The 16,295-nt window shown below is 39.5% G+C and overlaps 1 protein-coding gene and 1 long non-coding RNA gene across 2 annotated transcripts; both read left to right on the top strand.

Annotated features, from left to right (window-relative positions):
- The first annotated feature begins 353 nt into the window (after window positions 1-353).
- Window positions 354-3,400, top strand: LOC111237381. The gene is made up of 4 exons (XR_002665764.1): window positions 354-403; window positions 1,158-1,345; window positions 2,889-3,063; window positions 3,331-3,400. It is a non-coding gene; the product is annotated as an uncharacterized LOC111237381 (long non-coding RNA).
- A 5,897-nt stretch (window positions 3,401-9,297) lies between these two features.
- fam69b (family with sequence similarity 69 member B) lies at window positions 9,298-14,668 on the top strand. Its single transcript, XM_022766444.1, has 5 exons — window positions 9,298-9,844; window positions 10,259-10,393; window positions 12,152-12,259; window positions 12,865-13,041; window positions 13,283-14,668. Exons 1-5 carry the CDS (start codon window positions 9,779-9,781, stop codon window positions 14,093-14,095), a joined length of 1,299 nt encoding a protein of 432 aa, XP_022622165.1. The 5' UTR covers window positions 9,298-9,778; the 3' UTR covers window positions 14,096-14,668.
- Window positions 14,669-16,295: the final 1,627 nt, after the last annotated feature.

Below are 16,295 nucleotides of genomic sequence, written 5' to 3'. Positions count from 1 at the left end.
TACTGTTCGTTTGGTGATGATTATAATGTTATGGCTGTTTTAACAGTGTTAAAAGGTGTGCTCCTGTTGCATTTGTGGAAAATCTGTTCAGTCAGTAAAGGCATATGTTGTGCTGTCCAGCAGGCTGAGCAAAATATGAAGTCCCGATGTTGAGTGGTCCTCAACTGAATCCTTCTTGACGTCATTACTTTTCTAGGTAAGATATACATCTCTAGAACGAGTAAATGATTACATTGTGAATAAATAAATAAACGTTTAAAACCTTTTCTTTTTTCACGTTAGGACAATGAGCTTGGCCCATTTAAAAGCTACCAAGTTCCCCTCAGTGTTGTCCTGGTGTTGGTAGGTCTTCTCCATGAGCCTTCGTGTGGATCGGTTTCTTTATTCAGTCGGCACATTTCTGGTGAGTAATTCCACACAAACAGGTTCTCTATTATACACACTTCCAGTAAATGTTGACTTAAGTGTTGTACACAGAACAGTGAAGCACAATATTGATGAATAATATGATTAATAAGGGATGGGTGGATTGAATGATATAATGAGGAACATAGTAATTACATTCTGTACAATTTTGTACATTATGCTTTGTTGGCATGCAAATTATACAGGCACTGGGAGTTTATTCCAGACCCAGATTTTATTTGACTACCTGTTTGTTTGACTACTTGTTAGATTATATTGTGGGGATGACCATTGGTGCTTTCATAAAATATTTACACAATGAGATTTTTGATAAATAATCACCAGTAATATCTATATAATGACTAAGTGGGTAAAGGCAAATAATAGAAGAGCTATAACAGTCTGGTGAGTTCACAAAACGACATAATTTTACTGTAATGCAGCCAGAGACAAAAGACAACACTTGTGTCATATCACGATATTACCATATCCAAAAGCCCACACTCCATTTAATCTCATATCACGATATCGCTATAATATCCATATATTGCTCAGCCCTAAGCTGACACTACTGGTTTTTATTTGAAGAATTTTGGTGCTGTGAAATACTGTACCGTTATGATCAAAAATTCTATAAAATATTGTGATATAAATTGTTTAAAATATTTTTCACCACAACTTTAGTGTCAATGAAAGAACTTTTGATCATATAATAATTGTTATCTCTGCTCCCTCCCTGATGCTGGTGTTAGGTCCATTGCTGCAACTCAGTCCATCCAACCTGGCAAAACCATTGATGTCCACATACAGTAACATTTGCTGCGTCCTTACGTCAACAGCTACTGGATGGGACAGGAGGATGTAGCACCTTGGAAACATCTTGACTAATTAAAGACACTTTTATGCCAATGGACTTCTATCTGCCCATGGACCTGTAATAGTAAGTCAGGGTACCTGGTAATTCTATTCAACCACATTGTATAACCCAAACTGCCAGTTCAACTTCAGTAATCTTAACCATCAAGATGATCTGTAACTATCATATTTAGCAACTCATTGTATTTATTTAAAAAAAAGAAAGAAAAAAAAGATATTTTGGTTCATTTCAATATATCATAAGTTCTGCCTTGTATGTATTTTTCTTTTGACATTTTTAGGTAAGCGTAACTGATAGCAATTATATAACCATAAGGTCATTGGGTTTTTACTCAAAAACAGGCTAAGAGATGTGTTTTTGAGTGATACATAACAAGCAGGTTGCCAAGTAATTTTACTGTTACAGTAACAGTGAGTGTTTTTTGTGCCCTAATAATGTGGAGATGTATGATAGATTAGATTACAGTGTAGACATTCAGTGTCAAGTCGACTAACTAGCCCACTGATTAACAGTGAAAACATTGCATTGCATTTATAAATTTATAGATTAAACACCCAGTTCATATTAAATGGCAAAACCTTATATTTATTTGACATTTTAAGGAAACTTACGGAATGAATAAAGGTAATGTTTTATATTACAGACTAGTGAATGCTACATTTAAAAAACAGTCATGTATTAATGTCAAACTATTATGGTATTCAATATTAATTAAAAAAAGAAAAATACCTGTTAATTTTATTTTTAGGAAACTGGCCAGCTGTCGTGTTGCCAGAAATTTTACAGTGAATGAAATACAGTAGGCCCTTTCTTGCTATTATGGTAGGATGGATATCTAGTACTACTAAGTTATAAACCATATTTTACATATTAAATACAAGCTTTTATCACCAGAAAATTGTTGCTGTTTTTGCCTATTAATTAACATAAAAAATCATGTTAGTTATATGGCAAACAGGCATTTTTCTTATGGTTTTAAAAAATTTTGCACTTCCTTAAAACCCGTTTACAAATCTGCATGTAACTAACTCATCTCATTTCCATAATAGTGGAAAACTAGTTCTACAGTATTTAATTACCTTAAGATTCTGGTAACTCACAGTGGCCGCGTTTCATGCATGCATAACTAAGTCTTGGCTAATAGAAAAACATTCTAAACCTGTAATGTTAATGATTTTTTTTTGTTTCGACTTAATATTATAACAAATATAATAAATAATAACAAATTCTCATGCACTAACCAGAAACACACATTTTGTCTACTTAAAATAATGAATTAAGTGTGGCACAGGTTTTATCTATGCTTTTAAGATATAAGCATGTAATCTTACAAAAAATTCTAAAATTCTTTGGTTACATTTAGTATGAGACATGACTTATGTCAGGCTTTCCACAAAAAAATTTGTCATCCATCTGAAAATGGCAGTTTTAAGCAGTGTTCATTTTGTCTAACAGAACACGTAAAACTGTAAAAAACAGACCTGTGGCCTGTAGTAAATTAACGACTATTTAAAAACAAATAAAGTCCTGAAGCTCAAACCTTCAGTAAATCAAACACATACAAGCATTCAGACATCTGACTATTCTCACATTGTTATATTTGCAGGTGTACAGTGGACTGTGGAAGGAGAGACCCGTTGTGATCAAGTGTGGTATTAAGGATCCAGTCAAGACTGACGGAGCTCCAGACTGTACTGCAAGAGGAGATGAGCTTATTTGACAAACCCACTCGTGGAACCTCTATGGATGAATTTAAAGAGATGCTGCACAGTTTCCTTAAGGTTGTTTTTTTTTTCAGCAATTACAATCTCTCATCATAGTGCATATGGAACAACTACTGCCATACAGAGCACAACCTGATCTAATCGAACACTCTTTCATTGAGTGTAACAAGCACACAAACTAGGAAATAGTTTGTGTATCAGTGTTTTTGATACGTCTTGGATACAGAAATGTTAAATGTCTATGACAAACATGCAGACTGTTCAAATCAAATATTTTTATATCAATATTTTTTTTATTTATACTACATTTACCTTTACTTGCAGGCTAAGCTTGGTGAGCAGCCATCTTTGAACACCTTGGTGGACAGGGTCATCACTCTGGCTGATATCAATCAAGACGGCAAAGTGTCTCTAGCAGAGGCCAAGTCTATCTGGGCTCTTCTCCAGATCAATGAATTCCTTCTGATGGTGGCGCTGCAGGAGAAGGAGCACACGCCCAAGCTGCTCGGCTTCTGTGGAGACTTGTATGTGACAGAACGTGTGGGCCACAGCTCCCTCTACAGGATAGAGGTGCCTCATTACCTGCAGGCCCTGGTCCCAGAGGCCTTGAGCTCCAGCTTGAACCACTGGCTTGCATCAGTCTGGCCCCGCAGAGCTCGCATCACCATCGGCCGGCTGGAGGTCTTCCACAGGTCCTACAGGAGTTTGTGTTGTGTGTTTGTGTTCCCTTTACATAACAAAAACAAAAAACTACAACAAGAGTGCAGAGTTATGCTGAACATATACTTGGTCAAAGCAACATTAAATTTCAAGGCTGTGTGTAATTTCTTTTTATTTATTTATTTGTTTCATTAAATGTCCTTTGCACTTATGAGCAAACTGTTTCTTTGTGAAAGCCAGATTCAAAAAGGCTTCATTATTGGCTCATAGTCCATCATAAAATGTATGTATATGTATATGTAAGTTTAAGTAACCACTATTCCTACGTTGACAAGTTTACACACATTAGACAACTATAACTGACCACAGAATCAAATAATTTATGAATAATTAATGAAGTTATCATGTTAAAACTCATTTCTTTACAAAAAGAATTAGTGTAAGTTGAATATCTTTTAAATGCTTTTCATTTATTGTTTAAAGAATGTGGGAAGAAACCGGAGCACCCGGAGAAAACCCATTGGAGATAGAAGATAGGGAGAGGAGAAAGGAGACAGGAGAGAGGAGAAAAGATGAGTATTATGTGTCATCGAAATGACATGAACCCTGTTTTTTGGAGAATGAGGGAAGAAACCGGAGCACCCGGCGGAAACCCACAGGAGAAAGGAGACAGGAGAGAGGAGAAAAGATGAGTATTATGTGTCATCGAAATGACATGAACCCGGTTTTTTGGAGAATGAGGGAAGAAACCGGAGCACCCGGCGGAAACCCACAGGAGAAAGGAGACAGGAGAGAGGAGAAAAGATGAGTATTATGTGTCATCGAAATGACATGAACCCGGTTTTTTGGAGAATGAGGGAAGAAACCGGAGCACCCGGCGGAAACCCACAGGAGAAAGGAGACAGGAGAGAGGAGAAAAGATGAGTATTATGTGTCATCGAAATGACATGAACCCGGTTTTTTGGAGAATGAGGGAAGAAACCGGAGCACCCGGCGGAAACCCACAGGAGAAAGGAGACAGGAGAGAGGAGAAAAGATGAGTATTATGTGTCATCGAAATGACATGAACCCGGTTTTTTGGAGAATGAGGGAAGAAACCGGAGCACCCGGCGGAAACCCACAGGAGAAAGGAGACAGGAGAGAGGAGAAAAGATGAGTATTATGTGTCATCGAAATGACATGAACCCGGTTTTTTGGAGAATGAGGGAAGAAACCGGAGCACCCGGAGGAAACCCACAGGAGAAAGGAGACAGGAGAAAGAAAAGAGGAGACAAGCAGGAGAGAGGAGATAGCAGAGGAGAGAGGGCTATTCATAATATTTACCTTGAAGGAAAAGAGAAAAAAAGACATTTTTTTGCTTCAAGATGAATATTACATGTTGTCTAAATGACAACTCTATTTCCTTATTGGAAAATGTTGGAGATGCCTTTTCTCATAGAAGAGAAGAATCTGGAGATGGCGTTGCGTGGATTTGGTGATGTCAGTTGTCTTTTGAAAGAGGAAGCAATGTAGTTTGCAAGTTGTGGTTCCTGTAACTTCATGGAAATCAGAACCATCTCTGCACAGCGCCATCTCTTACAAAGGTCCTTGAAAATGGTCTTGTCGAGGTGTTGAACTGTCTCTGGGGTAATGTGGAACTTGGTGCCTTTGACTTCAGCCCATGTTTTTTCAAACAGATGTTGAATGATGACACCTGAGTCTTCAGAAAAGTTAACTTTTGCCTTTCTGAATGCGCGGGTAACAAGTTTTTCCACGAGAACCCTGATAGACATTTTGTTTTTTTCTGCCTGTGCTCTTGAATACTGCAGAGGTTCAGACTCACAAACTGAGGCAGATGCTGCCTCCTCTTGGAGCTGTAATGATGCCATTGGCTCAGTGTTCATTAAGGCAAGCGTCACCCTGCGACTGTGGCCGGCAGCCTGAGTGTTCAGCCACCAGCTAATCAGTGCTAGGAAACAAACCACTCTGCTCTGTATGTCAAGATACATGTTGGGATGGGACTGAAGTGGTCTTGGAATTATCTCTGGGGTCATGTGAGAGTGGAGCAAATCACTAAGTTCTGTTGTGAATACCAGGACTTTATCAGGTGAAAGGTCGTTGAATCTCTGCAACGCCTGAACTTCATTTCCACTTGTTTGGTTTTCTCCATCTTCTGTCAGAAGCAGAGAGTCAACACTAGCCATGAGTGACTCGATTGACTTTCTGCTTTTAATCTTGGCGCCCCGGTGGAATTTTGTCTTTAATTGTGCGACTATCCGATGAATGGATGCGCTGATAAATCTCTTGGCAAAAAAAGTCTTTATCTTTGTCTTCATTCCTTTCAAAGGAGTTTTGTGGCTCTTCTTGTATTTGGGGCTTGAACTTGAACATTTTGTTTCTTGCAGACTCTCTGTTTCTTCAGTAATTGACTGAACGATGAATTCTGCAAGACTTTGAATCTCCAGGGAAGATTCAGATTGAAGCAGCTCAAAGTCAGAGGGTGGGACTTCAACCATAAGAGGTTCTATAAGTGAACAGACCTCCTTGCTAATTATTGTATGTACGGAGGTGGTCTGGCTTCTTTTACGTGGTGGTGATTTTCGAATTTTCATTGTGGCTGCAAAAGCCTTCAACATTTTGCAGGCATGACCAACCATCTTGTTAAGCGTGCGGGGTGGAGTGACATGTTGTAGTACAGGCTTCTCAGAGCACATGTTAGCGAGGAGGACAGAGTTGACACTTTCTGTAACCTCTTTCCCAATCAAGACTGACAGTCGTTCAGAGCCAATATTCTTGTCTTGCTCTTCGGTGTTCAGCACATCTGCAAAACTTTGAGCGAGTGTACTGCCCAGACTGGACTGAATACACACGTCAGACGGTAATAAATTTTGTTTCTGAAGGGCTGTCAACACTGTTTTTGTTGCAAATGACATTATGTTCAGAAGCAGGTCTGCCAAAATAACCTTGATGGTAACATCAGGGGTACCGGCTTTTAATAATGCCCACTGTTCCTGTGTCATCCTTGACAGACAGGATTCAACAAATGGGCGAACAGTTTCGGATGTAATCTCCGGCATCTCCACTATGTCTGGTGATTCTCTTGAATCCATAGCAACGTTTTGTGTTTTTTCCTCTCGATTTAGTTTTCACGTACGGGTCTGTCAGTGGAAAACTAGCAGCAGTGAAAACTGAATGTGTTGGGGGGACAGTCTTAAATATTCCTGTCAGAAATTATCTTGCAGAGCTGGTTATTCAGTACAAATATTATGTGAATATAAAGTAAACGAGGAGCTAAATATCAAATATCAGCGTAATGTCATTCACTGTGCTAAATTGACATAAATGTGATTACACTCAATGTTACTTATATACTCAGTATATGTCTTTAATACGTCATTAACTACGTCATTCAACTTCAAAGGCATTCCAGGTGACATATCACAGTAGACTCAGATCAAAGGACTCACTTTTCATTAAGCCTTGCCCCCTTACAGCGACTGTAACCTAGCAACCGTTGCTAGGCACCTGCGCCGTCCCTCAAAAAGATCCCAGTCCTCCATACTGCTGACAGTTAGCTCTCTTCATGTTGACATGCTGCTGTATCCCCACATAAAAAGGTGTTCGTTGCCTTCCCGTCCGGTGTAAAAGGCATTTAAGCAGGGCACAGCTATGCTAACTAGCTGCTAGTCCGCTGAATAAGTTTTAAAACACGCACATTTACCGGCGGGAAACCTCTCCTGCAGTCTGCAGACAGACCCGTCTTGTCTGCTTTGGCATACTTGTCGCTTTCATATATGGGTCAGAAGGAAACATGACGTCAGGTGGAGAAAGCGTTTTTAAACCAACCAGCTACAGCTGATGAAATATGGAGCAACAGTTATCATTTCAGTCGCAAAACTCAACCAAATACGAGACACCTGCTTTTTGCTTCTTATTTCTGAAACGAATCATTGTTAAAACTAAAGCCTGACTTCTTGGCCTTAGGCATGGTTACAGTAAGACAGTAAACAATCGGTGCTTAGTCCCGACTTAAATCTAAATTCAGAGGACATGCTCCATCGGGGAATTATTTCCCCATTCACAGCAGCTATATATACTATTTACTCTAACAAGCCATTTGTACATCATCTGGGGAAAAAATATTGTTGCCCAGGAAAAAAATCATCCAGAGCCTGAATCAAATATATGCTATTTTGAATCTAGTTGTCCTCTGTCTCCATAATTATGAAAACAAAACAAATTTTGAGAACGATTAATTTTCACTTCTGCCACAGAAAAAGAGGCAAAACTATTGTCTGATGTTATTTAGAATTGACATAGCTGGGAAATGAATTTGGCATGAACAGCATTACTAATCTTGAAACCTATTTTTGTGACAGTATGCTGAAGTAGATTTCACAGATTTAATGCTGACAAATCTACATTTAAATCCAGACCATCATAATAGGCTATGTGCTGCTCTAACAGACATGGATCCACAACAAAGCCAAGTAAATGTCTTCAATACTCTGAACTGAATATTAGGTCAACAGAAGAACATTTACTCTAATGATATTAAATTTATTTTAGGAATAGCGTCATAGGATAGACAACATGTACTGTAATATCATACAGTCTTTTACTTTATTTTGGTCTACTCCTGATCACTCTGTTCTCATCTCATATATCCCTGGAAATGTCTTCCACTCAAAGAAGAAACTATAAAACAGAGTTTTAATATTTCTGATTATAAACTGAAGACGTGAAATATTAAATGTGTATCTCATCTTGTAGATTATCGCGGTCAGTGAGGTTACTTATTTCCCCCAGTGGATCAGTAGTTTCAGATATATAACTTCAGTAGCCTGACTAATGAAAGCAAGCCTTTGACTTCTTTTCACACTTTGGCAATTAAGCAAGTGCATGTTTTTCTGCCATATCAGTTTCATTATTCATTTATTAATTTATCATTTGCACTCACTAGCTCTTAAAGTGGGGGATTGAATGAAAGAGTAATGCAATTCCTGCATCCCACATTTTCATTTTTCACTTATCACATTTCACTAGAAATTAAAGCTGAATTAAAGTATGCATAGATAAATAAATGCTCAAAAAACTTTGTTGGTGTGTGATTAAAAAAAACAGTCAGTTCAACAGAACTGACATAAATTTCTAGTCAGACAAAGGTAATGCGATGTAGTTATTTTGAGAGGTGTACTTATTTATTCATGTTACTGTGCTGTGTAAAAATTTCTTGTGCAAGCCATTTCTAGTAAACTTAATTTGAGTGATTGAATTGGAATTCAGTGTAGGCTAACAATACAACAGAGGGCCATAATGGTCAATATAGACTACAAATGTTACAATAAAATGGCAACTCCTAACAGGTCAATAAAAATGAAAATGGCATTAAGGTCTAAATGCTATGGGCACGTGAAAAAAACATAAACAAAAAAAATTTTGTGACCTATTTATTTCAATTTTGGCTTACATTTCTATTGACAGGAGGAAAATCAGGGTCAATAGCCTGCATTGATGGACAGGAAGTGGTATTGACCCGTTTTCCCTTCACAAGGAGAAGGACAGGAAGAACAGAAGAGATTTTATGTCGGCGGTGTAAAAACATCTCACAGCTGAGATCCCTCACCTTTCCCTTTAAAAAAAGCGCAGCGATGAGTCGCTGGGAAACTGAGGTTCTGCGCCCGTCAGTAGAAACGCTGGTTATGTCTGTGTCATTACGCTATATCCAGTTTCATCCGAGGAGATAATAATGAAGACGCTGCCTTCGCGCTGCTGGTGATCGCAGCCGGATACCGGAAAGGAGCTCTTTATTCTGGGCTGTAACGCAGATTTTTTTTTCTTTCGGCTCATATGAAGCTCAAATCTGAATTTGCTCAATTTCAAGGACGCACACTTGATCCAGCGATTTTTCTTCGGCGAAAGATTTGCGTTTGAAAAACGGGCTTAGGAAACCATACTATTCCGTGTCGGTGCAGTAAAAGACAATCTGAAGGAAATACCATGACATATGCTGCACCCAATAATTAGACGCAGGCTTTTGTTATTTGCGGTTGGCGTAGGTCTTCCATGAGGATGTGATCGAACAGGGATAACTGGATTCTCGCTCCGCTGCCATCCAACAGAGCCGCTCACGATGCCCAGGGCATTACGGAGGCTGGTCCATTTGGTGCTGTTCTGCCCTCTGTCTAAAGGCCTGCAGGTAGCCTATGCATGAACAGCATGATGTCAGCCTGCTTTAATTTGTTGTCGCTGTTGCACGCACGTCAAACTACAAGGACAATATCTGCGTCAAAGGCATCTATAAGCCCGGTCCACATGCATCACAAAATGTCCTGAGTCTTAAAATAATACACATCAACACATGAGCTATGTTGGTTTTATCCTAAGGTCAAGTGACCAGCTGGTCATTTAGTCATTGCGCAGGCCTCAGAGGTAGAAAGGAAATCAGTGCATTTACATCAGGGTACTGCAAGACTTGATGTAGGCCTACTCCACTATATTTTCCTATTAGAGTTCTGGAAGTCTTCTGTTTTTAAAATAAGTGTAAATGTTATGATCAGCTGTCAGCTTACTGTTTTCTCTTCTCCTGCTCATCCACCCCTCTTCCCCAAAGAGCCGTCTCCCAGCCATTAAAGTGAAGTACCTTCTCCTGGCATGGCTGGGCATCCTCATCGCCAGCTGGGTCATCTACATGCAGTATGCCTCTTACTCTGAACTCTGCCGTGGGCATGTCTGCCATATGGTCATTGTGAGTACAGTCTCTCAATACTCTGCAACTCATAACTTCATCAGCACAAATGGTGCTAAGACAGTAAACCATGTCAGGATGCTACAGAAAGAATCAGAAATTTTGATTTCTGCATCATCATATCTTCATGTTTGTGTGCACAACCACCTCTGACGTCCCCTGTACTCCAGTATGGCAATGCTTTACACAGCACCATTAAATAAATATTATGTTACTGAGTTAAATGGCTCATTAGTGGCAGCTAAATTCACATTAGGATCAGATTTCAGTATCATGACATTTCTAGCGTGCTCTGTCTGTACCGTACAGTTGTGATGTTTATAAAAATGTGGTTGAGATGCAACCATGAAAATATGGCAGGACAACTGTACAGGAGAACTGTCTTTTGAGGAAGAGGAGGGACAGTTGGGGGATGCTTTTGTTGGCCTCTTCCACCATACATGGATTTAGACGCTGGGTAATAATCCAGCCTATAGCCTTACTACTCTCCCACTGTGCCCAGCTGTTTTCAGAGTTTTTAGCTGAACAAAACAGGCTCTGACATTTAATGAGACACTGAGGACCATGGTGGCAATTTAACAGGATAACACATCCGAGACTAATGAATGCACAATGAAAGATCAATGCTGTGACCTCATTACAACAAATAATCAAATCTGCCTAACAGTTTTTGTGCCTGCCTATGCATAGATGTAAGTGTGAACTGAGTGCCTCAGTTTTAGACATTGTTAAATAGTGTTGAAGAAACTATACACAAAGGCAAATATAATACAGCTTAAATTAGTCTTTGTGTTAATGAGGTGGGACTTTTATCATGTGCACAGAGGTGATTGATTTGCCTCTTGCTGCTTTGTGTTTTGGTGACTGGTCATGAACAGGACTGCTCTGAACTGGGAGGGGAGGTGCATTGTGGGGGTCTGTCAGTTAACTGCTGTGCTGTGCCGTTTTTGTGGCTTTAAGTGCCAAAGAAGCATGTTCATTGGATGAAAGTCTGTATCCATACTGCATTGAGCTATAGTGAAAACCACAATGAGTGACCTACATGAGTAAGAACAGTGGGGTCATGGGAATCCATCGGTGAAACTTGATCCATAAAAGACCACAAAAGATCTTAAAGGAATAGATTATTATATTAATATTATACTAGGTAATTTGTAGATCAGTGTAGTATATGTAGTTTAAAAGCACAAAGCAAAGCCTTTTATTTAACCAATTACTGTTGACCTTGTAGAATAATCATGTTGCACTGGACATTCACTTATATTGTTAAGAATTACCAGCAGTAATGTTTAATATTTACCCATCAATTTGTGTAAATGTGTGCAGAATGTCTGATTTGCACTTTTAATCTGATGGAGATTGTGTGAGATCTGGGTAGCAGCTGGGCAGGCAGGTGATGGTGTCATATGGTGAGCATTTGAGGGATATTTGAAAGCGACAGCTAGTGGACAGGCATGAAATGGCAGTTCTGGGATGAGATGTGTTGTTAGAAAAATGCATAGCACCCAGGCTAAACATAAGAAGTGGAGGCAGAAAAAGAGGAGAGAGCACAATGTCTCCATCTCATGGGCTTTCAGCAGGCAGTCTCTGCAAAGGTTCGTCTGAATGTTTACAGACGCTGAAGGCAGAAATAAACAGAAATTTTAAAATACTTGAAGTAAATATTGGATTCACCTTTGCAAGAGAATGAAACACTTGAGGGATCGTACTGACTGTTTCCCTTCGATAATGTAGGGCCTTTCCTGTTTTCTTTTGCAGTGTGATCACTACAGAAGAGGCATAATATCAGGCTCATCCTGCAAGGCATTGTGTGATCAGAGAAGTCTAACCCTGCAGCGCTGCATGTCCACTTCCTCTACACATCAGGTAAAATGAACACATGCACTGTACGCACACCTGCATAATAAATCTTGGCTAAAGAAAACATTTGCAAATGTGTGTTAATGATTTTTTTGTTTTGCTTTTAACTAACAGATTCTAATGTACTAACCACACATTTTGTCTATTTAAAATATATTCAATATATATTCAATATGGCATCATTCCCACACACACTCCAGAAAATAATCAATATATTGTCAGGGACATTGTATTCTCATTTAATTAGCATTAACAGCATTAACATTTCTGCTAATATTTCAGAGGAAAATAAAACTTAAGTGTAAGATCTTTCCATAAAAAATACTTCAGAAAACATAACAACAAATGTAAGAATGCAGGAAAAATGCTTTAGTTACATTTAGTATGAGACATGACTGATGTCCGGCTTTTCTGCAAAGAAATTTATCTGAAAATGGCAGTTTTAAGCAGTTTCCATTTGTCCACCAGAACATGTAAAACTGTTAAAAACAGACCCGTGGCCTGTAGTAAATTAATGCCTGTATTTAAAAACAAATAAGTTTAACCTTCAGTGAATCACACACATACAAGCATTCAGACATCTGACTATTCTCACATTGTTATATTTGCAGGTGTACAGTGGACTGTGGAAGGAGAGACCCGTTGTGATCAAGTGTGGTATTGAGGATCCAGTCAAGACTGACGGAGCTCCAGACTCTGTACTGCGACAGGAGATGAGCTTATTTGACAAACCCACTCGTGGAACCTCTATGGATGAATTTAAAGAGATGCTGCACAGTTTCCTTAAGGTTGTTTTTTTCTCAGCAATTACAATCTCTCATCATACAGAGCACAACCTGATCTAATCGAACACTCTTTCATTGAGTGTAACAAGCACACAAACTAGGAAATAGTTTGTGTATCAGTGTGTTTGATACGTCTTGGATACAGAAATGTTAAATGTCTATGACAAACATGCAGACTGTTTAAATCAAATATTTTTATATCAATATATTTTTTTATTTATACTACATTTACCTTTACTTGCAGGCTAAGCTTGGTGAGCAGCCATCTTTGAACACCTTGGTGGACAGGGTCATCACTCTGGCTGATATCAATCAGGACGGCAAAGTGTCTCTAGCAGAGGCCAAGTCTATCTGGGCTCTTCTCCAGATCAATGAATTCCTTCTGATGGTGGCGCTGCAGGAGAAGGAGCACACGCCCAAGCTGCTCGGCTTCTGTGGAGACTTGTATGTGACAGAACGTGTGAGCCACAGCTCTCTCTACAGGATAGAGGTGCCTCATTACCTGCAGGCCCTGGTCCCAGAGGCCTTGAGCTCCAGCTTGAACCACTGGCTTGCACCAGCCTGGCCCCGCAGAGCTCGCATCACCATCGGCCTGCTAGAGTTTGTGGAAGAGGTCTTCCACGGGTCCTACGGGAGTTTCTTAATATGCGATGCCAGTCCCTACCATGTGGGCTACAATTCAAAGTATGACTGTAAGATGGCCAACCTGCGCAGTGTGGCATCTGAGGCTGTTGTCCGGGGATATTTGAGGGGGCGACGATGTGAGACTAACGCAGACTGTACTTACGGCCGGGACTGCACGGCCACCTGTGATCGACTAGTGAAGCAGTGTAATACTGAGGTTGTACAGCCCAATCTTGCAAAAGTGTGCGTGCTGTTGCAGGATTTTCTGCTTTTTGGAGCACCTTCAGACCTCCGTGGAGATTTAGAAAAGCAGCTACGCACCTGTGTGACACTCAGCGGTCTGGCAAGCCAGATGGAGGTGCATCACTCACTAGTCCTTAACAACCTGAAGACATTATTGTGGAAGAAAATTTCCAACACTCAGTACTCTTGAAAACTGTACTTCTACATATTGAGTGAACTATTACATGGACACAAGTATTTTTCTCTTATGAAACTTTGCCAAATGTTTTAGAGGGTGGTGGTTATTACTGTATTTTCACTCTTCATTGACTGTGAATAACAGGAAGCTGTGAACTAATGACTATACAATATGAACAGCAGATGAAGCTGGCTTACTCTCTTAAAATCCCATACAAGCCCTGTTATGCTTTTGTTTTCCAGTGCATTTTGAGAAGCACAGTCATCTGTTTAGACATCTCAGGGCACGGCCTATAATTTTTATTTGGAAACTTCTGTACATAAATAATCAGTTTTTAAAATAAAGCAACCAACACACTGGATAATTTTGTGTTTCATAGATTACTCTTTTGTCTGTCCCTATGATGTGAAACTGTGACAGGGTGTAATGCTTTTTGTAGAACTGTAAATATTAGTGGAACATTGTTGTTTCCTGTTTATAAATGAATCTACACCTGAAGCAGAGGTAAGATACAGTAATGTATTGAAATGATCTGATATTGATGATGTATTCAAATCGAACTGAACAGCTGGAGATGTAAAGGACAGTCAGACACGATTAAACTTGAATGAACTTCTAATCCATGAATGAAGTTAAATTGGTCCAATTAATCTTCAACACGTTGTGATTAAAACTGCATTTTTCTAAACTGCGCAGCTACAGTCAGTGCAGAAAAAGTCAAAAATTGTAAATCAGATGTTCTCATAGAAACCCCCAGAAAGATAGATGCAAACTTTTCCCTGTTAATTTACTCTAAAGCAATGATTTCAGGATTTGAGTGATTTCATTTCGAGCAAGCAGGAAAAAACCGGCATCTCATTAATAGCGGCTCTTGCGGCTGAAATGACAACTGTCGCTGCAAGGCTCTCTGTGGGGCCTGTACTGAATTGCATCACTACGCCCCGATCTGACCCTGAGGAAGGTAGGTAAACTTTATAGCTTAGTGTTAAAATAATCTTAGTAGCTAATTGCATACATGTCCACATTAGGTAAATATCACATATATGAGAAACCTTGTAATATTAGCTGAAGTTACTGTGTGTAAGATAACTGTGTGGTGTAACCACTTGTATCAAAACCATAGACCAAGGGAAAAACATGTTATAATGTGTTTTAAAATTAGTTCTGCAAAGCGAAGGTTACGTTAACGAACTTAGTGTTAACAGAGACAGTGGGTTGTCAATGTCGGTAAGTTACGGTCACTAAACGATAACGTTATTACAGTTTATTCATTTATTTGCCCACTCATTAATGTGTATTGCTTTATATTTTTACAGACCCCCCCCCCGTTACAGTTTTAAGCATTCGTATTCCAGGCACGAGGCCACCGGTGAGACTATATAAACTGTGGGCGAGCTGCATTCTTCAGTTGGCGGTTAACGTTTTTTTAAGTAAAGCAACTGAAGACCAGCTCACCCACAGTGCCTTTGTTGTTTATCCTCACAGGCACTCATTTTAAAGTATGTCACCCCTGGAGCACTCAACTCGGCCTAACACCTGCAAAATGTTAGAGGCAATCACAATCAAGACGAAAAACTTGTGCAAACAAACGACCACACAGACCAAGAATAAGCCAGACTACCTCCATAAAGAGGCATGGGACAATGAGGACCAACTAAAGCGGGAGGGTATGGCATCTGCACACACTGATCAGTCAGCAGTCAGATCTGTGGAACCAGAAACCTCAAGGGAGGTCACATCAGAGGACAGCTTTGTGAGTGAATAAATATATATCTAGGAAATAGTTAGCAAGGAGGTGAGCGCAATCACAGAATCTCATTTGGTTGAAGAGCCATATTCTGGGCATGAGATGGCAGCAATCTGAATCTTTTCTGGAGATTAAAAGTTTTACAGATGACATTGCTCAGTCAATTACTGGAGAAGTTGAGAGTTTGAAAGAGACAGAATATTCAGGTCCAAGCCCCAAATGCCAACAGAGGCGCAAAATGTCTTTGAAAGGAGTGAGGAGGAAGATTAACTTTTGACATTTGTCAGCACATCCATTCATCGGATGGTGGCACAACTAAAGACTAAATTCCACCATGGTTAGTGTCGACTCTGCTTCTGACAGAAGATGGTGAACAACAATAAGGTTCAAATACATTTCATCTGCTGAAGTTCTGAAATTCACACAACAATTTAGTGATTGGGTCTACACTCAATCACAGATGGG

Source organism: Seriola dumerili, unplaced genomic scaffold, assembly GCF_002260705.1.
Source record: "Seriola dumerili isolate Sdu_G_001 unplaced genomic scaffold, Sdu_1.0 BDQW01000853.1, whole genome shotgun sequence".
In the NCBI taxonomy this organism is placed as follows: domain Eukaryota; kingdom Metazoa; phylum Chordata; class Actinopteri; order Carangiformes; family Carangidae; genus Seriola; species Seriola dumerili.
The sequence above is the reverse complement of the archived record's forward strand: the minus strand, read 5'-3'. Positions and strand labels throughout refer to the sequence as shown.